The 25,440-nt window shown below is 38.0% G+C and overlaps 3 protein-coding genes across 4 annotated transcripts; all 3 read left to right on the top strand.

Moving 5' to 3' along the window:
- The first annotated feature begins 402 nt into the window (after nt 1-402).
- On the top strand, nt 403-1,548 carry LOC119991385 (transcription elongation factor TFIIS-like). Its single transcript, XM_038837747.1, has 2 exons — nt 403-594; nt 685-1,548. The coding sequence occupies exons 1-2, from the start codon at nt 403-405 to the stop codon at nt 1,546-1,548; spliced, it is 1,056 nt and encodes a 351-aa protein (XP_038693675.1).
- Nucleotides 1,549-2,053: 505 nt separating this feature from the next.
- Nucleotides 2,054-11,718, top strand: LOC119991952. The gene is made up of 12 exons (XM_038838514.1): nt 2,054-2,500; nt 2,597-2,726; nt 2,806-2,908; nt 3,031-3,154; nt 3,723-3,788; nt 5,209-5,247; nt 6,636-6,716; nt 6,856-6,903; nt 8,613-8,663; nt 8,773-8,841; nt 9,816-10,061; nt 10,914-11,718. Exons 1-12 carry the CDS (start codon nt 2,345-2,347, stop codon nt 11,163-11,165), a joined length of 1,365 nt encoding a protein of 454 aa, XP_038694442.1. The 5' UTR covers nt 2,054-2,344; the 3' UTR covers nt 11,166-11,718.
- A 2,240-nt stretch (nt 11,719-13,958) lies between these two features.
- On the top strand, nt 13,959-25,330 carry LOC119991999 (histone acetyltransferase HAC1-like). Of its 2 annotated transcripts, XM_038838572.1 has the most exons (17): nt 13,959-14,326; nt 14,576-14,862; nt 15,974-16,088; nt 16,336-16,639; nt 16,734-17,219; nt 17,369-19,176; nt 19,945-20,241; nt 20,340-20,618; nt 21,196-21,324; nt 21,476-21,676; nt 21,786-21,928; nt 22,041-22,353; nt 22,606-22,745; nt 23,106-23,184; nt 23,293-23,685; nt 24,299-24,516; nt 24,647-25,330. In XM_038838572.1, exons 2-17 carry the CDS (start codon nt 14,660-14,662, stop codon nt 24,756-24,758), a joined length of 5,220 nt encoding a protein of 1,739 aa, XP_038694500.1. In that variant the 5' UTR covers nt 13,959-14,326; nt 14,576-14,659; the 3' UTR covers nt 24,759-25,330. The 2 variants fall into 2 exon arrangements, with proteins under 2 accessions (XP_038694500.1, XP_038694501.1); XM_038838573.1 differs by lacking the exon at nt 13,959-14,326 and having other exon boundaries at nt 14,726-14,862; nt 15,957-16,088.
- Nucleotides 25,331-25,440: the final 110 nt, after the last annotated feature.

The raw sequence follows: 25,440 nt of genomic DNA, 5'->3' as shown, positions 1-25,440 counted from the left end.
TAAAGTAAATCATACCGGGCCGGGTTATCCTTTCCTATCCGGGTCGGACTTAAAACAAACCAATGAAAGCTTGGCAGATATCGGAACAGAGACCGGAAGCAGCAAGTAGAGAAAAAAGGTTCATCTCCCAATCAAATTGAATTCGTAACGGTAATAATCGACGATCAATACCCACCGCCTTAGCAATCCAAACTGAGTGAGGATTCCTAATTTCCAACGCTGATATGATATGTATATGCATTCCTAATTTCCTGATCAATATATATATATATATACACACACACTGACACACATGATGCTCATACTCACTTCTCACATTATTCTGTTTCTTTCAATTACGCTCTCTTCCTCTTTCTTTGTGTTTGGCATTATCCGATTCTCTGATTATCGCCATGGAAAGTGATGCAGGCGGACCCCACACCCTCAGAGGCTGGCCCACCAGCATGGGCTTGTGGGCTGTCAGTCTCAGAGGCTAGCGCACTAGCATGCTTAATGGTTGGTGGCTTCTCGCCGCTAAAGCATGTCAGGGGTTCGAATCCTGACATGAACAACTTAGGTTTGCAGGAATGCATTCCAGATGGGTTGGGGTGTATGGTCTGCAGGCCTGGTGTAGGTTGGGCTAGGTCCATGCTAGTGCGCTAGTCTCTGAGACTGACAGCCCACAGGCCCATGCTGGTGCGCCAGCCTCTGAGGGTGTGGGGTCCGCCTGCATCAGAAAGGGAGTTGCTGCGTTTGTTTGACGTCGCGAGGAGCGCCGCTGCCGCTGCTTCTGCAATCAACAACGTCTCCTCGTGTGGTCCTGAGGTTTTCCGATGTATCGATGCTCTGAAACAGCTCAAAGACTTCCCGGCTACACCCACTGTTGTTGAGTCCATTCAGCTTACCAGGAAGCTCTTCCCTCTTACCAAGCATCCCAACATCAAGATTCGCACTGCAGCCTCGGCCGTGGTTCAGATGTGGAATAACAGAATCTCTGCCAATAAGGAATCGAAGAAAAGTCTCTCTGATCATCATCAAGACACCAAAGAGACCAAGACCGTCGTCAGAGGAAGCCTTGTCATCCGTCTCAAGCTTCCTCGAAAGCCAATTGCGGAGAAGAGCGATGCTGCAACGATGTTTCCGGCTCATAAGAAGGTATCGCTCACCAGTCCCCGCAACACCGATATCTCGCGGGACAAAGTGAGAAAACTTGTTCTGGATTCTCTCGATAATAAAGCTGTTGCCGAGGCTAGTGGAGCGACTGTAATCGACCCAAGTGTCTTGGCAACAACGATCGAGTCCGTGATGTTCAAGGCTATGGGTTCCTTCAATGGCCCAAACAAACTCAAGTACAGATCCATATTGTTCAATTTGAAGGATCCCAAGAACCCTGATTTCAGGAGCAAGGTTCTTCGTGGAAAGGTCTCACCAGAGGCTCTGGTGAGCATGACCGCGGAGGAGATGGCAAGTCATCAGAGGCAGAAAGAGAGCAAACAGATTAGGAAGAAAGCTCTCTCAAAGAAACACATTGAAGTTGAATATCAAGAACCACAAGAGATGGATCCCTGAAGTAAGTTCTGTTCTGTTTTATGGTTGGGACTTATATACAATATGATCAAACTTAACTAACTATGAATTACTAGACACTGTAAATTGTTCACTGAAATTGTGAATGAATGACAACATTCAGAAATTTGTGTATATGCATTGTAAACCAATTTTGGGGCATTATTTTATCAGTATCCATGCATGCAAATCACATTCTGGGATAATATCGGCTATTGACTTGTACGTACATAATTTTATATGTATTATGTGAAGCCCACAAAATTATTTGGATCCCGTCCGTATAACTCCGTAACTAGGATAATTGGCATACCAGCTGATGGGAATGGGATAACTGAGGGGGTGCTTGGTTAATATACAATAATTTGTGAGTTCTATTTGAAATTTTCAAAGTTTATTGGTGTATTTTGGGGTTTGTGGATTTGGGCCAATAAGGAATTTGGGCCCAAAGAGTAATGCAAGGAGCCCGGCCCAAGTAACAGCTCTTGCAGGCGCAGTAGCAGAGAGCCATTCGAAGCATGTTATCGAACATCAGCATCTCTTTCCCTCTTCGATTTTTCCACCTCTCTCACGCTGACATAACAAGCGACTGAGCTGAAAAACAAACCCAGAATTTCTCTCATCTCGCTTCCCAGCTTCGTATAACCTCCTTTTGTATGGGAGGTAGAAGAGGGAACTCGAGAGAACGAAACCTAATTCAAATTCTCCAACCAACCGAAACCCTAGAATTCGAACAGGGGAGTGGTAGATACATCGAAATTGAATGAGACTAGAAGCAGTCACTTGAGAGATAGAGAGAATGAGTAGGCTGTCGTTCAGGCCACGGCCTCTGGACATACACAAGAAGCTGCCAATTGTGAAGTCATTGAAGGACATTGAAGACGATGAGACTCCTACTTCTACCCGAAATTCACACTTCCTCCTCCGTATTGCCGCTGCTGAGACCGATAATGAGGTATTTGAACATTGAATTGAATGCTATGTGATATTTTTTTTGTTCTGTAACTTGTTTTAGGTTAGAAATAATGGAACTGTTTGTTTGGTGTAATAGGTACATCATGTTCCGAGCAAGAAAATGGCTAACGAGATACCAACACCTCAGTATGTGGTGGTGGATACCTATGAGAGAGACTATTCACGCACATTCTCTCAGCCTACTTCTTATCTACGTGCACGGGGAGGTACCAACCTTTCCTACTTTTTTTCCTTGCACATTGTTGTTATCTCTTGTTTTTAATTGAGATACTTGCTTGCATGCAGCTCGTGCTGAGATTGGAGAGTTTGTTGAGTATGACCTTGACAATGAGGATGACGATTGGCTTTATGAATTCAACCAAGATAAGAAGATTCTTAACCCTGAGAAGTAATTGCTTTCTTCCTTTCATTTTGACTCTACTGAGTACTAAGGTGTTCTCCTTTTCCGGTCATAATGTGTTAATGACCCTGTATCTTAATATTTATTTTTTTGCCATATTTGTAATGTAGGCTTGAGAATCTTATTTTCAAGTTGGAGGTCTTGGATCATAAGGCTCGCGAGAGAGCAGGAATTATAACACCTACAATTGGTTCACCTATTCCCGTTCTACTGCAATTTGATGCGGCAGTCGAGGTGAGTATTAGGTTTGACCGTTTGACCTTTGTGTATTTTTTTGGTACCAGTTCTTACTCTTACCCTTTACTCCTACACTTGGTTCTCCCATTTATGTTTTACCACAATTTGATGTGGCAATAGTGGTAAATATTTGGTGTCACTGTTGTGCCTTTATAGATGTGTTTTGTGCTTGAGGCGGTGTCCCCTGGCTAGAACAAAGTGCATTTAAGAAAGTGTAAACTTTAATGCCGAATTGGAAAGCAGGATGAAATGTGCTCTTGCTTTGTTGTTGAAACATATAGACACTGCTCATGATACCTGGAAGGGATTTTTTGCCGTCTGTTTTTTTAGTTTTTGTTTTATTAGATGCCTTTTCTGAAGTTATATGTTTTGATTCTTGAATTTAAAAAATGCAAATACATTATCTTTTTGATTCTTTTCCATTTAGATCGTAGAAATACACTCTATTTTTCATTATCTGTGTATTTTGTTGCTTTCCCTGGAAGATGTTATCTCTTAAGCATTTGATGTATAGATGCACTGTCCGGCATTAATCTTAATTTTCTTCTTTTCCTTTTAATGCTAGGCCCTCCAGGCTCAGTCCATTCGATATGCAGTTTTCCAGTCTGTTTTTAACTATTGGAAAGAAAAGGTATGGATTATATTACATGGCATATTGAAGAAAGTTTTATGAAAGTATGAGAACATTGACTTCCTTGGTTGTAAGAATGATGTGAATTTGTGTTTGAAACTATATAGTACATACTTTGATATTTTTAAAAGTAATGTGAAGATATTTGTAATTTATTTCTTGTTTTCTCCTGATGCTTAAAAGAATTATGTTCAGCGAACAAGAAAAATTAGACATGCTTCCCTAATTCCATTACAGTATGAATCTCTTGAATGTATAGTGTGTAGCTTGGTTTAGTGGAGTTATGTGTACCATACACCTATGATATTGCATAAGATTTTTTAAACACTGGCAATGTAGAATGCAAAATATGGAGTATAGCCATGCTTGAGTCGATGCATGCTTTTTTTTTTTGGTATGGAGTTGATACATACTTATATACAACCGAGGATGTAAAACAACACTCCAGTTATTTTTCAGGGCATGTGATGGAAAAAGAAAATAAACCTTGAGAATAAAAAATTAATAGCCTTGTGGACTAATCTTGCCACCCACTTAGTTACACATGCACTTTTTAAATTTAAAGCGTAGGCATATTTGTGTTGCTGGTGAGATCATTTTCTGAATAAATTTGGTGTGACCTCTGTTAAGTTAGTATAAATTTAATCATGTTGATTGTGTTATGTTGCTCTAAATGTTTAGTTAAAAGGTTAGATTTACTTTGCTCCAATTAAAAAAAAAAGAACAAATAAAACACCTTGGTTTTACTTAGAAAATAAGTCCAGCAGTAGGAGTTTAGTATTGAGCTCCTTTTCTAGTTGGATACTTCTTTTAATTGATTGTACAATTGAGTCTGACTGTATCGCTTACTAAAAATCTTAGTAAGAGCTTATTTTTGGTAGCAAAGTATGTGTCTATTTGAAAGGGTTCGAGAATTGAATCTTTCTTAAATAATTAGATATCTTTAGGGAACATGGGAAAGAAACTTAGGTTAGGTAGTTGTTGAAGTTCCTCAGAAGACACATGATTACCATTCCAGACTTTTGGTTCCTTGTGTACTTAGATTCAAGGCTCTTATATGTCTATATGCATGTCTGGATAATATATTTTCAAACTTGTGTTCATTGGAAGTCCTGTAAGTCAACTCTTTTGTGTGGCTTTATTGCATAATGTTGCAATTGAATGTGTATTTTTTTAATGCTGGAACAGTATGTTTCTTAATGCCCGAAAGGTATTATTTACAGGAGTTAATGATTTACATGAAAAACTATTCCACCTCACAATGAAAATAGTTTTTGATAAGTGTTGTAACAGTTTCTCTTGTTAGTTTGCTCAAGGATTTTGTGTTCCAATAGTTTGTATAATTTTTCATGTCATAGGATGACTTTTTATGCATGTTATTTGATATATCACATATATATACATTTTTTCTTTTGATCAGCGTGAAAGGTGGCAAAAGCCTATTTTGCGGCGTTTGCAGGTTAGTATTTGGTCATACTGGGAAGTTGCTGCTGTATAGAATTATGTATATATACATTGCTCGCCAATCACTTTTTTTTTTAATGTTCCCGCCAAGCACTTATTTTCAAGTGGAGGCAACCGTAGGGCATTTTGGAGAGAGTTACGCTATAAATGATGAAATTTTACAGATTTAAGTCTTACAGGAGTGACGGTTTGTTATTGGAAGGTTGGGGTTTTGGGTTTAACAGGTGCTTACTTTGTTTGGATGAAAGGTAACTGTCAATCTATAATGAATAAGCAGTGTTCAGTATGAAATTAAATGTTAATCTATACGACTAAGCTACGGTTGATATGCATAAAATTGACCTTTTGCTAGGATAATTGGTGGAGTAAAAAAGGTGGTAATGCATAGAATAAGTTTAAGCCCTTCATTTACCCCCATTTTAAGGGTTACTTGATCCTAGGTGACAATCTTTCACCATTTTACCTTTATCTTCCTTAAACCAATCTGGGGGTAATTGTTACTTTGGTTTAATAGTTACACCCGTGTGACAAACAACCTTAAAGCAGCTATTGCTATTTGTCGCCCCCTTTACACGCATATAATACACACCCTTAGTGTAGATGTGACAGCTTATGCTGTCCATTTAAATCACGTGCCTTACATGCTGAGGTCTTGTAACTGCACAAATGTGGCTTTCAGGGCATAGGCCAAAAGGGAGGTGGTCTCCGGCTCCATCTACTTGGATTGTTTTGATGGAGGGCTCACTTTTTCATTAAAACTTGGGTCACTGAAGCATGCATGTCATATCATTATTTAACTTCCATGTCTACTTTTTTTATACAATTAAAGTGAGATTTTGTATGTTGTTCTTAGAGTAAGATTTAGCACTAGTTGCATGTTGTAGCATGGAACCTATTACCGTTGATGATTAGCACTGAGCTTTCTTGACCTCATCATGATAGATGAATGTCAGTATGTCACCAGTTGCAGAGTAATAAATTCTGGTGAGCGGGGGACAGTTTTGACTTTTGATCACACACAAATCAATGAGGCAAAAAATATAATAAGTGGACTAATCAATATTACTTAAAAGGGAATTCAAAAAACAGTCTAATAAGGGAAAACGAATAATGTTGCCAAAAATCCTCATGTTAGAATTGTCCCTTACAAGTTTTCATAGTTTGGGATGCTTCATAATGAACCTGTTGTCAATGCCATCACAAAAATGTCTTTCTTAATGTATACAAACAATATTCTTGGTGGAAATACCCTATTGCATGACCTTAACTATGCCATATTTTCTTGCATTCACGCATGCATGAGACAGTTGCTTCAACTGCATATTATGGACCTGGTTTTAGGAAGCCTGACTTCAAATTCCTTCTTTTTCCCCCCTTGTGCAGCCTCCTCCGCCGGTTAATGATACCAACCCATACAACGTGTTTAGGCCAAGAGAGAAAGCCCATAGACTACACACAAGACGGGTAAGTGGTGGACTTTTCCATTTACAGTCCACTACATGTTCTGGCTAATGATGCTGCCAAGATGGTAAATTTGCAAGAATTTTCAGCCTAACATATCTTGTTGATTGGTATGTTAAGCTCTTCTTGTTCTTATGTACAGATGCAAAGGAGGGAAAACAATGTACAGTCATTTGAAAAGCTTCGCCAGGTGAGGACCTCTGTACACCCATTACGTGCTTACTCTAAAGTCTAAACCTGATTGTTTGCGCATTTAATGTCCATGGAGGATCCTCAAGCTGAACTTTGGCTAATATTGGTTTTTATTGCATATTCATAAGAGCCCATGAGACAACATTTCTTGTTTCTCTGTAATAGTTTATCGTTTGGTACTTTGGTACCATTCATTTTTGTATTGTACTGTCTGTGCCTATAAGTCATAATTGTTTTAATTTCCATTTTTTTTTATCCATATTGACTATTCATTTCCCTAAGGAAAATACATCTAGGTCTTTCTTATTTGAAGTTTTGGCATGCAGCATCTTTTAGAGATCTATTGGCCAGCAAATGGAAGAGCCGACTTCTTTTCGGTCAACTGGTCTGGCTGTTTTCATCCTGCTGATGTCATATGTAAAAAAATGATAAGACATAAAAAATATCAGGGGGATCGGAAATAAGATAACCCAAAAAAATGTCCTGTTTTTTCACATATTGATAGGTGGTGATTTCCAGTGTGTATAGCCCAATTGTTAAATCATGCTTTATTTGTACATACGAAGGATTGTGGTTTCTGGGGGTCATGGGCACCTCATCTCTGTCTCAATATGAAAGTAGTCCGTGGGAGAAAATATGCATGATCTTTTTAACATCCCATATGTTTTTGACTGTAAATATTCATCAGTGAAGTGTTTGAATATTTAATGACTGATAATTCAAAGAAGGCTCGTGAGTCATAAGGCACGAAAAGTTGTCAATGGACAACTGGAGTGGTGAATGATAGATTTGCCTATTGTAGAATGGAAATTTCTGACCAACTATATGGATGTAAATACAATATCAGAGCTGGAGGTAGCGGTATTATGTTAAGTTTACAACGAATAGTGTTTGTTACCACTTACCATTGTAAAACAATTTCTTTGACTTGACCACTAATGCCTCAAGCTGAAGGGTATAAAATTGAGTCTCTCTCGTTTCTTCTTGTTTTCCTACAGTGTGCGACAAGGGTTATATTGGTCATGGTTATTAGTTATGTTACGTAGTAAAGTGGGATCAAAACTTCCATGATGTTCATTTCATTTCCTTGAAATTATACATTGACGCTATATCAACAAATCATTAATAAATATAATAATAAAACGGATAATTACCAGTTCACAAAATGGATAATTGATGCAGGAGCATAAGTAGCAGCAGAATGTCCTTTTTTAGTTATTTTAAAATTTTCTATTAGCTTTATTCCTTTATTTCAGTCCATGGTTAGTAATTGTGTTTTTAAAGAAGTCATGTGAGTAGTTTGTGACTTTTAATGAGTACATAGATTTTTCTTAGGATTAATGGTTTGAGATTGGAAGAGGCATGGTAGCCCTTATGTCTTTTAAGACTCTTTGGATGCAGCTTTTTTCATCTGATATGGTATTTCAGTTGTTATTCAATCCTAGGTACTATTTGTCTCGTTTCCATACTTTTCTTGTTCCTTAGCATAACTATGGTCTTGCATCAATATTCGATATATCAAATCAAACACTTTCAGTTCCTGTTCAACTATATTAGATGTGTTCTTCTCAGGATGCATGTGACATCTCCATCGAACATGTCTATTTTTACTTTCTACAGTTGTCTTAGAGATATGCAGTCATCATATCACTTTTTGTATAGTTACTAAAAATGTTGACACTTCCATTTGTGGTTGACTATTTTCAGGTCAGGCGCAACCTTGACCAAGCCAAGACTATTCTTGAAGCTCTAATTAAGGTTTTCTTTTTTCTTTCATATTGGGTCAAATTTATATAGGCATATAAGAACTGTATTTCGTAATATAGATTATTTGTGTTGTCACTGCCCAATTATGCCTTATATGCAGAGAGAAGAGAAAAAGAGAGAAGTGATGGATAGTGAAGTTAGCCTCCAGAGGATCCAAATCAAGTACAAGGTAACTTTTTATGTTCTGTATGATGTTCACTGGAATGGATAGAAATAAAAATGTTGTAGGTATAGTAATAGATAGCGAAATAAAAGTTGATGTTGTAGAGATAAAAAGAAAAGGCGATAGGATCTTAATGGCCAAATTCGTGCCAGGGAAGGAGATTATTAATGTTGTAAGTGCTTACACCTTGCAAATAGGATTAGATGAAAATACCAAGATACAATTTTGGAGTGACCCCGATGAGATTGTTCAGGCATTCCAAGTCGGAAGAAAATATTTTTAGGAGGAGACCTAGATACACTTGTAGGGAGAGAATGTAAACTTTGATAGTGTACAACTGTACATGGAAGGTATGGGTTTGGGGATATAAATGGGGTTGGAGAAACTATTTTAGAGTTTGTGGTATTATGACCTGTGTATAGCTTATACTTGTTTTAAGAAGAATCATGTTTAATTACTTTTAGGAGTGGACATGACTCTAGTTAGATAGATTTTATTCTTATGTGAAAGATTTATAAAAGACTTTGAAAGGACTGTAAATTGATTCTGGAGGAGAGTCTAACTGCACAATATAGAATGGTAGTGGTGGAAATATGCTTTAAGAAATGACCTAGAAGAAGTAGAGTAGCATGGGAGTATAAATTAGGTGGTGGAATCAAGAAGGGGTAAGTATATAGCTTTTAGGGAGACATTACTTAAGAACGAAAATTGATGTTTAGTTGGGAAACAAACTCTATTTGAGGAGAGATGGTGGCTTGTATCAAACAAGTAGCAAAATATGTACTTGGTAAATCGAAAGGCAAGCAATATTTTTCAGGTTGATCCTTTTTCTTTTCTTTGTCTCCCTTTTAATTGTTACTTCTTTTTCTCCCCCAACCAATGGTGTGGGTGGGCAGTCTGGGTGTGAAGAATGTGTTTAAAGTTTATTTTGATTGAAAATCTATTATTAATTGATGTGTGACTTTTGTTTATGTGTTTAGCATGAAACTGAGCTCCTCGAGGATAGCTTGGCTTTTCCTGGATATCCTCCAGCTTCTTGCAAGTTTGGCTCAAGTGAGGATGAATATGTGGACTCAGATGACCTGGCCAACAGTCGTCCACGCATGCGACATGCTGTACCTTCCAATCCCCCTTTAACGGATTCCAACTTGCTCATGGTTCCTGCAGGAGGCATGAAACAAGAATTTAGGCGGCGGCATACACCTCATGGATGGCTCCATAAATTGGTAAAAGTGTTTCATTGTGCCAAATTGAAAACTCCTTCCCTCGCTCTCTCCCCCAACCTATAACCATTAACCATCCAAAACATATGATTACTATTAGCTATTTTTTCGAGTGATTTCTATAACTTGTAGAAGCCTTATTGGTTCCCTATCAACTTGGTCACAGATGAAATGTCTCAGAAAGCTAACTACTCTGCCTTTTCCTCTGAAAAAAATAAAAAGAAAACTAAAGAGCACCATAGGTGTGCCATCCAATGTGAAGAATTACTAATCATATGGTGCTCACCCAACAAGAACTGCAGAAAACTAATCATATGAAGCCCTTTTGTACTCACTAACTACTATGAAGATGCATTAGTTTTTCAGTCCCATGCAAACTTGCTCCTTCATTCCATCACATTTATCAGGTTTCCATCTTGCCTTTAATATCTGAAATGCACTCTAACAACAGTTAAAAGAACCGGGCGTGCCTCTCTAATTACATGCGTGGGGTAATTTTAGTGAAGTTAACATTCCACATCATACCTCCATATGTAAGGATTTAACGAGAAAGTGCCTAGGCAAACTTCTCGTAGCCAACAAATAAAGATCTTAGAACAGTGTTTCGGAAGAAAGTGTTTCACATCATTCATCATGCCAAGACTAAATACTCCATTGTCCTTTCCCTTTACAAGTGGAAGAAAACATCACCCCAATCTTTTCCGATTTTCGTATTCTTGTAATTTTTTATTTCATTCATGCACCCATTATGGGCCCTACATTCTCTAGGCATCAAACCATTATACTTTTATGGCTGCATTTTCCTTACAGTGGAATACCACTTGTATTTCTAAATATTACTTTTGGTTGTTGCAGGATCCTCTTGAACCAGTTTTGTTGTTCACGAAACCCCTGGTTCCAGAAAAAATGGCAGCAGCAGGCATTGTACCGCCATTAGATTGTTCAACAAAGAATGGTGCTTCTACCCCACCTTATAGATTTCATGGGCGAATTGGCCGAGGAGGGCGTATAATATTTGATAGACAGAATCCATTTTTGCAAAGTCCTATTGATTCTGGTAACTCTGTTTACATAGCACCACGAGCCCGTCCTTACACCTACAGTTGAATTGGTTAATTGTATTCTCCTGCCTCCAGGTTTGACATGAACCCTTTGGGGAAGATTCACCTTGGCATTGATTCGCAATACCATGGGACAATTCAAAACTTTGGGTGGGTAGTGAATATTTTTGTTGGCCTAGTCATGGATTTTTAGGCCATGGCTGGAAGCTGCACCCTCACGTATCCTATTACGTCTGAACGTTAATGTTTGTTGAGAAGCAAGTTCTCTGGCCCCTCTTTTGCCCCCCTCTCCTTCACTCCTGCATGCATTTACTTTTATGGAAGGATCATTGTATACAGGCGAACATGTGGGCAGTAGTAGAATTACAGAGGTGCAGCCATGAGGTCATATGTTCAATGTTCAATTTCTGGGAATAATCTCTCCACATATTATGTGTGGGTAAGGTCTACGTATATCTTGCTTGTCCCTGATCCGACTACGAGAAAAAAAAATCATTCTTGAAATTTTGAATGTATTTAGATATATGTTAGTGTTGATATCCTTTGCTCCACTCTATGCTATAACATTTGCTCTGATATTGGCTTCCCGGTAAAAAAAAGCATTTGAGCTACTAATGAGGTGTAGGCACTCCTTCCGGAGTCACTGAAGAAGCAGGTCATTGGTACCCTTTTTGTGGAAAGCAGAAAGGATAACCACATAGCCATTCTCTCTTTCAAGGTGAGTTATATTATATTGTTTAGCAAGTTTGAGTCATGTTAAATAGATATTTTCAGCTTTTATGCCGGCCATTTGCTAATATTCTACGAGGAGCAGCGACTTATCCTCTTTAGTTGCATGGCAGAACTACTTTTATCACGTATAAATTACCTTTTTTTTCACCGCTATTACTCATTGAGTCATTGGAACTTCTCAAAGATTGTCAGTCTGCAATTTGATGTTTATTCAGGGTTTAGGATCGTGAGTGGCACTTGTTACTGCCTTGATCTAGTCTTTAACGTAGTTTCTTGGCACACGTGTAGCTTGAGGAAGGAAGAATGACCTATGTTATGGAGTGTTGTGATGAAAACGGTTTAAAATTTTGAGATGTGGGCTTCTATGAATTACGAATGCTGTGACGTATAATGAGGCTGTATAATGGTTAAGATGAGAAAATATGCAATAGACTGCATACGCTACTTATACAAAATACACGAAGATGCAGACTTGATATGCATTTCTGCACCATTGTTTATAAATTTTTATGTAACTTACCTTCGGAGCAAATTTATTGAAAAAAATCAGTTACTTTGTTTTGTGCTATGTCAATTTTTCCTGTGTTCTTGTGCATGATTTTCTTGCTCAAGTTCATTTAATATCTCACACTATGAAATTCTGCATTTGTTGAGGAATTTGTTCTTTGGGATGATTTGTTAGTGTTACAAAGGTGTGGTGTATCCATCAATTCGCAGGTTTATATCAGATGTTTATCCTATCCTTCATTGTACCATCTTTTGAGTTGCACAATCCATGGTCATTTGACTTCTTTTTCCCTTCTTTAAGTATTTTGGTTTGGAAGATTGGTGCTCATAAAGGACTTGTGTATTTAGTTGCTGGATCCCTGAGGTTTTGCTGGCCGCCAGCCTCTCTTTCGAACGAACGGCATGTGTTCAGATTGATCGGAAGAATTAGGAATTAAACTTACTGTGCTTTAGTCATTTATCATTATAACAGAGGAATTGCAACATACAGCAAGACTTGATGCATCAGAATAGTTAGAATGTGTCCCGACTTGGGCATTAATCTTCAGTCGTAACTCTTCTAGAATGATAATGATGCAATTTAACCTCAATAGTGCTCGCATCGTATACATAATACATGTGAACATGTGGCTTAGTGAATGAGCAGCGGGCGTGGTTTGGCCCTCCGGTGTTGAAGGGCCAAGAGCTTTCTTTTTTGGGGAAATGCAACTTTTGGTCATTGAAATATTTGATCAGATTCAACTCAGTCATCTATTTTATAAACGTTTTAATTTGGATATTCAAATTTCTAAACTGTTTTAAACTAGTCGCACGGGTGGTCAACCAGCCCACGTGGGTTACATGGAACAAAGTCATCAGTTTTGGTTTGATTACAATTGTCATTATAGGTGTCAGGCCACATCAGCATAAATTAATTGATTTTGACTATACTGTGCCACTTGGGATTGTTGATTGCCCGAAAATTGCTCGTCTGACTAGTTTGAAACAGTTTATAAATTTGAATATCCAAATTAAAACGTTTGTAAAATTGATGACTGAGTTGAACCTAGTAAGATATTTCAGTGGCCAAAAGTTGCATTTCCTCTATATTTTGATGAACATCATTTTCACCTCATTTTTTATTAAGTACACCCCACTCTAATGTATTTTTAAAGGATTAATGGGGTATATTTAATAAAAAATGGGATACAAATAATATTCTTTTTATCTTATTCGGAAATTCATATTTTTTGAGTTTGACGCTCAAGACATAGGAATCCCTATATACAAATTTAGTAAGAACTGAATTCATTAACTTCGGGAGATAGTAAGAATTCAACTCATAACTTCGAGAGAGAAGACTGCTAACCGTTATACATCACAAGAAACTGGGAGAGCTGTGGTATAAAGTCATAGACATATAAGGTGAAGGAAAATATTTTCTATAATATAGATAAATAACAAAATAGAGGGGCAAAAATGTCAAATCATATAAACAGACGCAACTCCGTTATCTCTTCTCTTCTCTCTCTTTCATAATTCATACCGTCTTTATCCGACGACGTTTACACGCAGCAAACAATTATACTTACAAACATACGTACACTGTTTTTTCTTCTTACTCTGACGAAAATTAATCCCTCGATTGAATCCTGGAATCCAAAAATCCCTAAAAAATAAAGATAATCAAGAAAATAAATTCAACGCACACACGCCTCCCTCCGGCAATTCTTTTCCGGTATTCCCTCTGTTTGCTCGAAACAACAATTGTTAATTTTTCTCTAAATTGTAGTAATTCCTAATTTGTTAAATACCCCATCGTCCCCTTCCGATTGAGAGGATCTCTTGCCCTCTTTTTGGTGTTAAATACGCACGTGCCGATTTGGACCTTCGTCGATAATCACCGACCTTGTCCTTGTCGTCGTCGTCGATCGCGGTTGTTCAATCTTGTTCGCTTTCTCTCTCTCACAGTTCCACTAGGGTTTTCAGGTACGATTTCGATTAGATTGTGGAACGTGAGTTAGGGTTCTTGCAATTGATTGAGTGATTGATTAATTTTGTGGCTATTGTGTGATTCCCCCTCAGAAATTAGTTTGCTTTTTTGATTGGTTTGGATTTGGGGCGCTTCATTCTGGTTATTCGACGCTAGTTTTGTTCAATTTGGTTATGGATGATGGTTAATTTTGTAGCAATTTGGGTTAGTTGATTTGATGTTTGTTTGAATTTAAATGTGTGCAGGGGACCCAGAAGTGAAGTGGTGGGGAATCCTTGTTGAGGTTGTAGGAGAAGCATGAGTGGGATAGTAGTTTAGAGTAAGGTAACATGAATGTGCAGGCGCATATGTCGGGGCCGATCTCTGGCCAGGTGACCAATCAGCCTGGCCTTCCCCAGCAGAATGTCAATGGCCAGATGCCGAATTTTGCTGGTGGTGGCCGTGGGGGTGTTCCTGTTGGAGGTCCTCAAAATAATTTGTACAATATGAGCCCAGAGATCATCCGAGGCCGCGAAGGCATGAGAGAGAGGATGTAAGACATTTTCTCTTTTTGTTGATTGCACTGAAAAGGTTTCTGTTTGCAGCATGATTGTATTTTGTAAGTTCTTGCAAGTTTGAACTACTTTAAAAAGAAAAAGTTCTAGAAAGTTTGAACTTGAACTATGTACACTGTGATGATATTTATAAGTTCTTGCAATTTTGAACTACTTTAGAAATAAAAAGTTCTAGAAAGTTTTAACTTGAATAGTATGTACACTGTGATGATATTTATGTCATGACTTCATTGTTGTCTAAAGTGTAAGCTGGTACCAATTTGTTGTTCTTCTTATTGTCTTTCTAATGGATTTTGACCTTGTTGTTTGCGTGTGCGATCTTTGTGAGTGTGTTTCTGTTGCATGCAGTTGCAAGTCATGCATACCAGACACTTATAGCCATTCACTTTTTAAGAGGGGATAGTAATTAACAGTCAGAATGCACATTATTTTAACAATGTATTCTCTCCTCCCTCTTCTCCCAAAAGATTTATTGTGCCTAGTTTGCTGTATTTTGTTCTTTAAGGCATTTACTTGTTAATTTCAAATGTATATGTTTATTTGTCAACTGCTGTTAATGGAAACCAAGTTACCCTATTTAAGCTGAATAATACATGAAAATTTTGTGGCTGATGATGTCGTGTTTGTGTGTAGAAGCTGGATGTCAATTCAATCATTTATTTGATAGGAATATGCTATAAGTTTAATGGTGAATTGTTTGTTCACATGTGGATGGCAACTGCAAATGGTTGACAGCATGTGCTTTAGGTTAATTGGATGAATTTTAGTCTGTTTAGATGTTTTCACTAGTAGAACCCTGTATTTTTTTTTGTCTTCGTTAATTCCATTATGATGCTTCTCCTTCTCCGTTGTATATTTTTTAATTTTTCTCCACTAAATTTTTGCACTCTTTCCTACTTCCCATAGTAAAATTTGTATCTTCTAACTGTTGTTCCTGTCTTTGTTATTCAACGAAGAGCAATTCTTATGTTGAAAATGTGTTGCTATTTCTCATAAAGAAAACGATGCTATCATGTATAAGTTGCGGTTTATAGTTTGTGCAACTTTCCTCTTTCAATGACTGGACCTCTAGCTTCTACTTGCTTGCAGATTTGAAATGTTTGAACGTCGGCAGCCACAGCCCTTTAATGAAACACAAAAGCAGAGGTTTATAGATGTTGCAAAACACATAGAGGAGGGCTTATTTAAAACTGCTATTACAAAGGTTCACTTTCTGTTTTCTTCTTAAGTTTACATGCTTCTTCATGGTTCTTATTTTCTTCTCAGTTTAATTCTTCGATTTTCTTAACATTTTTTATTGAACTAACTTGAAAGTTAATTGGTTTATAATATTCCCTTTTGCATCAATTTTTGAAGTTGTTTTTTGATATCTCTTTTTAATCCCAGAAAATCTCCTGTTTTCGTGCGATGTTCTTTAATGTTAATATTCAACAATAAAATTTTCATTGTAGGAAGAGTATTTGAATCTTCAAACGTTAGAGAGCCGTATGGCTACTTTGATCAAACGGCCACATGCAAGTAGCCATAACCAGCGATATCCACAGCTTGTTAATTCCTCTTCCTCCTCAATTGGCACTATGATACCAACCCCTGGAATGTCAAATGCGGGAAACTCGAATTTGATGGTAAGCTCTGCTGGCGATACTTCAATGATTGCTGCCAGTGTTAGCGATAGCATGCCACCTACGGCTGTCAATTCTGGAAGCATGTTGCAAACTAGTGGAATGCATGGTGGCTCGTTTAGTAGATCTGATGGTAAATACTTGAGCAATAAATTTTTTATTTTTTGCTGTTCTTTGAATGTGACCCTGTAGTTGTGACACATGGTAGACAATCTATTTTTTTCCAGGATTTTTAGCGAATGGATGTCAGCAATTGCCGGCCAATTTCTCCATCGGCTCTGGAGGAAACATGTCATCAGTGGGTTTGCAAAGAATGGCAAGCCAAATGATTCCCACCCCTGGATTTAATAGCAACAATAATCAGTCTTATGTGAATATGGAGTCTTCTAACAATGGTGGTGGGTTTTCGACTGTTGAATCTACAATGGTCACGCAGCCACAGCAGCAAAAGCAGTATGTTGGTAGTCAAAATAGCCGTATATTGCAGAACATTGGAAGCCAAATGGGTAGTGGTATTAGGTCAGGCTTGCAGCAGAAACCTTATGGGTTTTCGAATGGTGCTTTAAATAGTGGGCTGGGGATGATTGGGGGTAATATGCAACTTGTGAATGAATCTGGAATGTCTGAGGGATATCCGGCCGCTACGCAATATGCTAATTCACCTAAAACCTTGCAACATCAATTTGATCACCATCAGCGAGCAGTAATGCAGGGTCCTCTCTCTTCTATCTAATCAGTGCTTTGCCTTCATTTATTTTCTTTCTTTCTTCTTTCTTTTTTTTTCTTTTTTTTTTCTTCTTTTTTTCCCTGAATCTGAAACTTTACATGGATATCTTCTCACAACAATCATTTAATTTGCCAGGTGATGCATATGGAATGAGCAATACTGATTCTTTTGGGTCTGGAAACTTCTATGGTGCTGTAACATCTGTTGGATCCATGAATAGTCAGAAATTGGGTTCAATGTCTATGTCCATAACCAACTCTTCCATGATGAGTACTCAGTCAAATTTACATGGTGCACAACAGGCTTTACCTGTGAAACATGAACCCATTGATCCATCTGAAAAGAGGAGTTTCCAGTCTTCAGGTCTCTTACAATCTAATCAACACCACCAGTTTCAGCAGCAGTCTCATCAATTTCAACAACAGCAGCAATTTGTCCAACAACAACAACAAAAGCAGCGAAATCAGCAGCTGCAGCATTTATTAAATAATGATACCTATGGCCAGTCTCAGCTGCCATCGAATCTTAGCAGTCAGGTGAAGCATGAGCCTGGATTTGAGCACCAGAATGGAGTTCTGCAATCTCAATCCTCTGAGCATTTCCAACTCTCTGCATTACAGAACCAATTCCAGCAAAATTCTGCTGAAGATCGCTTAAGGGATCCTCAACAATTCTCTGTTCCATCTGGCCAGCATGATATCCACTCATCACTATCGCAAGACTCCCATCAAATGCAACAAATGTTGCACCCACATCAGTTGGTTTCAGAGTCTCAAATTGAATTTAGCTCTCTTCCTGTTGTGTCACAATCAGACCCCCTACTGCAGGGTCAACGGCATACTCCACTTGACAGGAGTCACATGCCAGGAAACATGTTACATGATCAGCTTGTCGAAGAGGATTTCCGTCGGAGAATATCTGGGAAAGACGAAGCTCAGTGTAATAACTTATCTTCGGAAGATTCTGCTATTGGTCAAACGGGTTCTTCTGGGATCCCAGCTATGCCCCCAAATTCCAGTGGAGCCACATTCAAACTTTCCAGTGGAGATCGTCAGTTTAGGAATATGCAGAGGTGGCTTCTGTTCTTGCGGCATGCTCGTCGATGTGCGGCGCCTGAAGGAAAATGTATGGAACTTCATTGCATTATTGTGCAAAAATTGTGGAGACACTTGGACAGATGCAATTCATCTCAATGTCAATATCCTCGTTGCCAACATACCAAGACATTGGTTAATCATCATAAGCATTGTAGGGACCCTGTTTGCCCGGTTTGTGTTCCTGTCAAGAATTATATCCAGACACGTTTCATGGCACGTGCCCGTTTGAGCACTGATTCTAACATCCCCAGTTCTAATGGATGTGCTAGAACATATGATCCTGGAGACAATACAGCTAGTCCAATTTCACAAACACCTTCAACTATTGAAAAATCAGAAGATCATCTTCCATCCTTCAAACGCATGAAGATAGAGCAGTCCTCCCAGTCTCTTATATCTGAGAATGAAAAACCTGTGGTATTAGCTCCAGCAATCAGTGAAGCCCATCCATCACAGGATCTTCAGTGCCAAGATCACCAGAATGGTGATATACCTGACAAATCCGAGTTAATGGAAGCGAAGATGGAAGTTCCTGTGGGTTCTGGTCAAGGGAATACTCATTTCAGTGAGATCAAGAAGGAAAATGCACCTGATATTGGAAATAAGAGGCTTGACACTCAGCCTATTGTTTGTGATAAGCCTGCTGGTATTGCTAATAAGCAAGACGGTATCAAAGTGGAGAAAGAGACTGAACAACCTACTGAAGAAAATGTCACACAGCCGGCTGAAAATGCTGCTGGAACAAAATCTGGGAAGCCCAAAATAAAAGGAGTTTCGTTGATGGAACTGTTCACTCCAGAGCAAGTTAGGGAGCATATCACAGGCCTTCGGCAGTGGGTTGGCCAGGTGAGTTTAATGTACATGTGTGTTTTCTAGAGGTTATTAGTTTCCGTAATTTGATGTAGATGGTTGAAGACAGTAATGCATGCAGTTAATGTTCCGTGAAAGTGAAACTACTTCGTTCGCATATTCGTGTTCCCATCATATGCCATATTATGTCAGCGTGTGTGCATTTACCTTAATTCAACATTCTCTCTCTATTATGATTCGTCATGGCTATTGCTTCATTTTGTTTCGTATTTTAATTATGACTTACTTTGCTTTATCACTATTGCTTCGATGAACTTCTTTGGCTACTTATTATTTAGTTCTCACCTGAGTCCATAGAGTCATTCTTTAACTCTTTCCCCCCTTATTTATATTATGTCCTTTCAACAGTATCTGCTCTTGATTTTATAAATCATTCAATTCTGGAGTTTTTTCTAGCTTTCAAGAGGCCCTTCTTGCCGAGGGTGTGGTTTACTTTTTATGCTTCATTTACTTCTGTGTATATGTTTACGTTTTCTTATTAGTTCCTGGATCTTTTATCCTGCAGAGTAAAACCTACCTTTCCCTTCTCAGGATCTCTGTCTAAATCCAATTCAATTCTAATAAGTTAGTATATGATATGATTTGTAGTAGAATCGGTAAAGATTAAGTACAAGCAAAACAAGCAGCGACGCTTTTGGAAGTATGAAGAAAATCTTTCTAACTTGTAGGAACAATAACATGTTTTGTTTATGTAACCACTAGTGTTATGTTAAATAATTTTTTTCTTGTTTTCTTTTTCGACAGAGTAAAGCGAAGGCTGAAAAGAATCAAGCCATGGAGCATTCTATGAGCGAGAACTCTTGTCAGTTGTGTGCTGTTGAGAAACTTGCTTTTGAACCACCACCTACCTATTGCACACCGTGTGGTGCACGCATTAAACGAAATGCAATGTACTACACAATGGGAGCTGGTGATGCACGGCATTATTTCTGTATCCCATGCTATAATGAGGCTCGTGGAGATGCTATTGTTGTGGATGGCACTGCCATTCCAAAGGCAAAGCTCGAGAAGAAGAAAAATGATGAGGAGACAGAAGAATGGGTAGGCTTTATTCTAGCATTTTTCTATTTGACATTTATTTTTTATGATTATTCTGTAAACAATTGCTAGTATTTTTTTGACTTTCAATGCTCTTGTAGTGGGTTCAATGTGATAAGTGTGAAGCTTGGCAGCACCAAATATGTGCTTTGTTTAATGGCCGAAGGAATGATGGTGACCAAGCTGAATATACCTGTCCTAATTGCTATATAGCAGAGGTTGAAAGAGGAGAGCGGAAGCCCTTACCACAGAGTGCTGTTCTTGGGGCAAAAGATTTACCAAGAACAATCCTTAGTGACCAAATAGAACAGAGGTTATTCAGAAGGCTGAAGCAAGAACGACAAGAGAGGGCAAGGCGTGAAGGAAAAAGTTTTGATGAGGTGATTTGCCATCATTTTTATATTCTGCTATTTTGGGTGATAATTGAATATGTGCTATTTATGATTGTACTAATAGAAGCTTATTATAGTAGGGATGCTCTGATAGCTACCAGTACTACTCAGCATATCTCAAAGACATTTCTAGAGACCGAAGCAGACCATTGTCATTTAATAACTGAAATAATTTCAATTTCTGAAATCCCTGCTTTGGTCTTGTGTTAGGTGTAGCCTAATTGTTCTTAATATTTTGCCAAAGTAAATTCACGGTTTAACTCGAGCTTGGTTTTTTGAAATTTAGTCCTTGCCATCTATATGTTTACTTCAGCAATTCCATTTCTTTATCATAGTGCTTGAAATTTCTGTTCTTATAAAGTATTTTCTTTAGACATTACATTTAACTATGACATCACTGCTAGTTTCTCTTATCTATAATTCTATAGTAAATGCCAATTAGCATGCTTGGGCATTATGGTGGAATTCTAATTTTGTGCTTTCTTGTGAAATTTAATGAGTAGTGCAATTAATTTGGACATTTTCACACTGATTTTTACCTAAGTTACACTTTCATTGTTTTCAGGTTATTGGAGCAGAATCACTTGTGGTTCGGGTTGTTTCATCGGTTGACAAAAAACTGGAAGTAAAGCAGCGATTCCTTGAAATTTTTCGAGAAGAGAATTACCCAACAGAGTTCCCATATAAATCCAAGGTGCACAGAAATTATCGTTGAAGCTTTTTGTTACATAAGTCACTGTAGTAGTATATATGTAATATTGAACTTCTTGGATTCTATAGCATAAGTCAGCTAAGCCTTGCCTAACTGATCATTTTGGACTAATAGCTGATGGGTTTTCTTCCAGGTAATTTTGTTGTTTCAGAAAATTGAAGGTGTGGAAGTATGCCTGTTTGGCATGTATGTTCAAGAATTTGGATCCGAATGTGCTTTTCCAAATCAACGTCGTGTTTATCTTTCATATCTGGATTCTGTCAAGTACTTTAGACCTGAGATCAAAGCAGTGACTGGGGAGGCTCTCCGTACTTTTGTATATCATGAAATTTTGGTATGTTCTGATTCTCAGATATTATTTACTATGCATGCGCTTTTTCTGATACATGTAGTTTAAAGTATGAGAATGAGCTGTTGACCTCTAAGTCTATCTCTCTTTCCAGATTGGATACCTTGAGTACTGCAAGAAACGGGGATTTACTAGTTGCTATATATGGGCTTGCCCCCCTTTAAAGGGTGAAGATTACATATTATATTGCCATCCTGAAATTCAGAAGACACCAAAATCTGATAAGCTCCGAGAATGGTAAACCAAAGAGCAGTCAACTAATAGATTTTAATTACTTTTCTGTTACAAATAGTTTCTGAACCTTCTCTAACTCTTCTCTTTGGGATGCACCACCATTTTTATATTTCAGGTACTTGGCAATGTTAAGAAAAGCTGGAAAGGAAAACATTGTCGTTGATCTCACTAATCTATATGACCATTTCTTTGTATCTACTGGTGACTGTAAGGCTAAGGTAACAGCAGCTAGACTACCATATTTTGACGGTGACTATTGGCCTGGTGCTGCGGAGGATTTAATTTATCAGATGCATCAAGAAGAAGATGGCCGAAAACAGAATAAAAAAGGGACAACCAAGAAAACTATAACAAAAAGGGCTCTAAAAGCATCAGGTCAGTCTGATCTTTCTGGAAATGCGTCAAAGGATCTGCTACTGATGCATAAGGTAAATTCTTTCCATTCCTCTTGAATTACGGGTTCCCCCCTCTCTATTGATCAATTTTAGTCACATTATTGTTTTGTGAAGTACAATCCTTGTTATCAGATCTTCGGACTACTGTTATGTTTTGATTTGCTGATTTGAGTTTATTATTATTATTAATTTCCCTTTGTGTTTGCATGAACTGAAGAATTTAATGTTCTTTCTTTTGAATTTCACCTCTTACAAATTCTGTGTCTTGTTTCCTTTTCTGCTTAGCTTGGCGAGACTATTTCTCCCATGAAGGAAGATTTTATCATGGTTCATTTGCAGCATTGCTGTAATCATTGTTGTCTTCTTATGGTATCTGGAACTCGTTGGGTTTGCAACCAGTGCAAAAACTTTCAGATATGTGAGAAGTAAGAATTCTTCATTCTTTACCTGCATCTTTATAAGTGCGCATACTGCAGATGTTTGTTTGTGCTAATGCTCGCTATGAGAGCTCAATTGGAGTAATTCTAATCATACCTTGGTCATATCCAACCATTAACTGAAAGCTAAATTAGGATACGGAAATAGGCAAAGATACTCTTTAAGTTTGTGTGAAATTGTTGGTATGAGATACTTAAAAAAATCAGTAGTTTTCTTTGGTTGCAACTTCCTACTTCCTTGGTGCCATTATCTCATTAGGAGTTTATGTTATCCTGTTCTCTTTCCACTAAACTAGTTATTTTCAACTTGAATGACCCCTGGGTGCGTCTGATTTGCTTGTGGCTCAGGTGTTATGACATAGAACAAAGGCGTGAAGAAAGAGAGAGACATCCTGTCAATCAGAGGGAGAAACATGCATTTTATCCAGTAAGTTGGTAGTCCATATATTTAGTTACCCAGTCTATATGATCATTGCTGTATTAAAGGTTGTTTTATGTCTCTTACTGGAAAATATTCCACCATTGAATTATGCAGGTGGAGATAGCTGATGTACTAGCTGATACGAAAGATAAAGATGAGATTCTTGAAAGTGAATTCTTTGACACCAGACAGGCATTTCTAAGTCTCTGTCAAGGAAACCACTATCAGTATGATACCTTACGGCGAGCTAAACATTCATCAATGATGGTCCTGTACCATCTTCACAATCCAACTGCTCCAGCTTTCGTGACGACATGCAATGCATGCTATCTTGACATTGAGACTGGCCAAGGTTGGCGCTGTGAAGTTTGCCCTGATTATGACGTCTGCAATGCTTGTTACCAAAAGGATGGAGGCATCGATCATCCTCATAAGTTGACAAATCATCCATCCATGGCTGAGCGTGATGCTCAAAATAAAGAAGCTAGGCAGATGCGTGTTGTACAGGTACTATATATCGTGTATTTTTGTTATTTGTCTATTCTAGCTTGTTTGTTGTCCAAGTTACTGCATGTCATTAGTAGTTCTTTTAACATTTCAATGCCCTGGAATTGATTACTTCTTTTTCTATTCTTTGGGGACATACTAGTAAACATTATTGGATAGATGATTATCTCTCTTCTGATAACTGCCTATTTTTCAGTGTGTTGCAAGAATGGATGAAACAAAACAAAATGTTGTACACGTTGTAGATGTGATTGCTGTGTTTATTTTATTTCTTCTATTTTCCATGTTTTCCATGTGCACCTGAATTTATAATCGTGTTTATCTCATGCTGATTGCTGACTTCTGCTGTTTCAATTGAAGGTCATTATTATTATTCTTTAAAGTTATGTTTTCTCGATGGTTTACCATCTTCTCCTATTTCTCAACGAAAAGTTGTCATTGAAAATGAAAAGTTCTTTGCGATGTTATACAACTTAATAAGAATATGGAGAGTTGTACTACTTGGCTGATGCATAGAAGTGGTATTGGAGGAAAGATTTCATGGATATTTGTGTTTTAAAGTTTATACTCTGCATGATTTTTCCTAACAGAAATGGTTATGTGAAATTTGCAGCTTAGGAAAATGCTTGATCTTCTGGTGCATGCGTCTGTGTGTCGTTCTCCACATTGCCAATATCCAAATTGTCGTAAGGTGAAGGGGCTCTTCCGGCATGGGATACAATGCAGGATACGTGCATCTGGAGGATGTGTTCTTTGTAAGAAAATGTGGTATCTATTGCAACTTCATGCAAGGGCATGCAAAGAATCTGAATGCCATGTGCCACGTTGCAGGTAATATGCACTGCTGTCATTCTCATCTTCAAGGGGTTCACTTGCTTATCTTTTTTTCTTTTTTTTAATCTTTTCTGCTGGCTGTCTAGTATGATGAGTAGTTTTATTAAATGTTTGTGAATTTAAACAGAGATCTAAAAGAACATTTAAGGAGGTTGCAGCAGCAGTCGGATTCTCGCCGAAGGGCTGCTGTGATGGAGATGATGAGACAGAGAGCCGCAGAGGTTGCCAATGCTGATTAAGACTGATTGTAAATACAATATGTTTCTTTTGAAGAAAAGCTTCAAGATACGGAGATTAGAAATTAGTTTTGCGCTGCTCCACTGGGACACTGCCTCGAAGGAGGCAGTGATAGGACAAGTTGCCGCTCAGAAAGGGTGGAACGATTCTTTCATTCATCTCTATCCCTGTGATGAAAAGCTCGAAGGAGTTGATTCTTTCATTCATCTCTATCCCTGTGATGAAAAGCTCGAAGGAGTTTATTCGCGGGACCGTGCTCACTTCGTCAACAGCAGTTTCTTGGGTGGCGAATTTTGAGTACAAACTGGTGTGTGTTAGTCCATCGCCTGATTTGGTGATTCTTTGATTTCATATCCTCATGTATCTTGTTAAACTGTACTATAATTGGGTCTAATTTCTCGGAAAGTATTTCTCACAAAAGAAATGTGGGAAGGAGGTTAGCTTCGAATCCCCATTTTTTTTTCTTTCCCTTACTCCCCCCACCTTTTTGTAGGTTGTGTTGGTATAAGAAAATGTGAAATAAGTAGTTTTTAAAGAACTCCAGTAATTTCTATCTTTTTTTCCTTCCACTTGAGCCAAGTTGCATCAAAAGATTTACCAACTGATTCGGGTTGCGGGGGTCTTTTATGTGACCAACTGATCCTTCCTGAGCCAAGTTGTTTATCAACGGATTTTTGCTCATTC

The sequence above is a fragment of the Tripterygium wilfordii genome, chromosome 22, assembly GCF_013401445.1.
Source record: "Tripterygium wilfordii isolate XIE 37 chromosome 22, ASM1340144v1, whole genome shotgun sequence".
In the NCBI taxonomy this organism is placed as follows: domain Eukaryota; kingdom Viridiplantae; phylum Streptophyta; class Magnoliopsida; order Celastrales; family Celastraceae; genus Tripterygium; species Tripterygium wilfordii.
The sequence above is the reverse complement of the archived record's forward strand: the minus strand, read 5'-3'. Positions and strand labels throughout refer to the sequence as shown.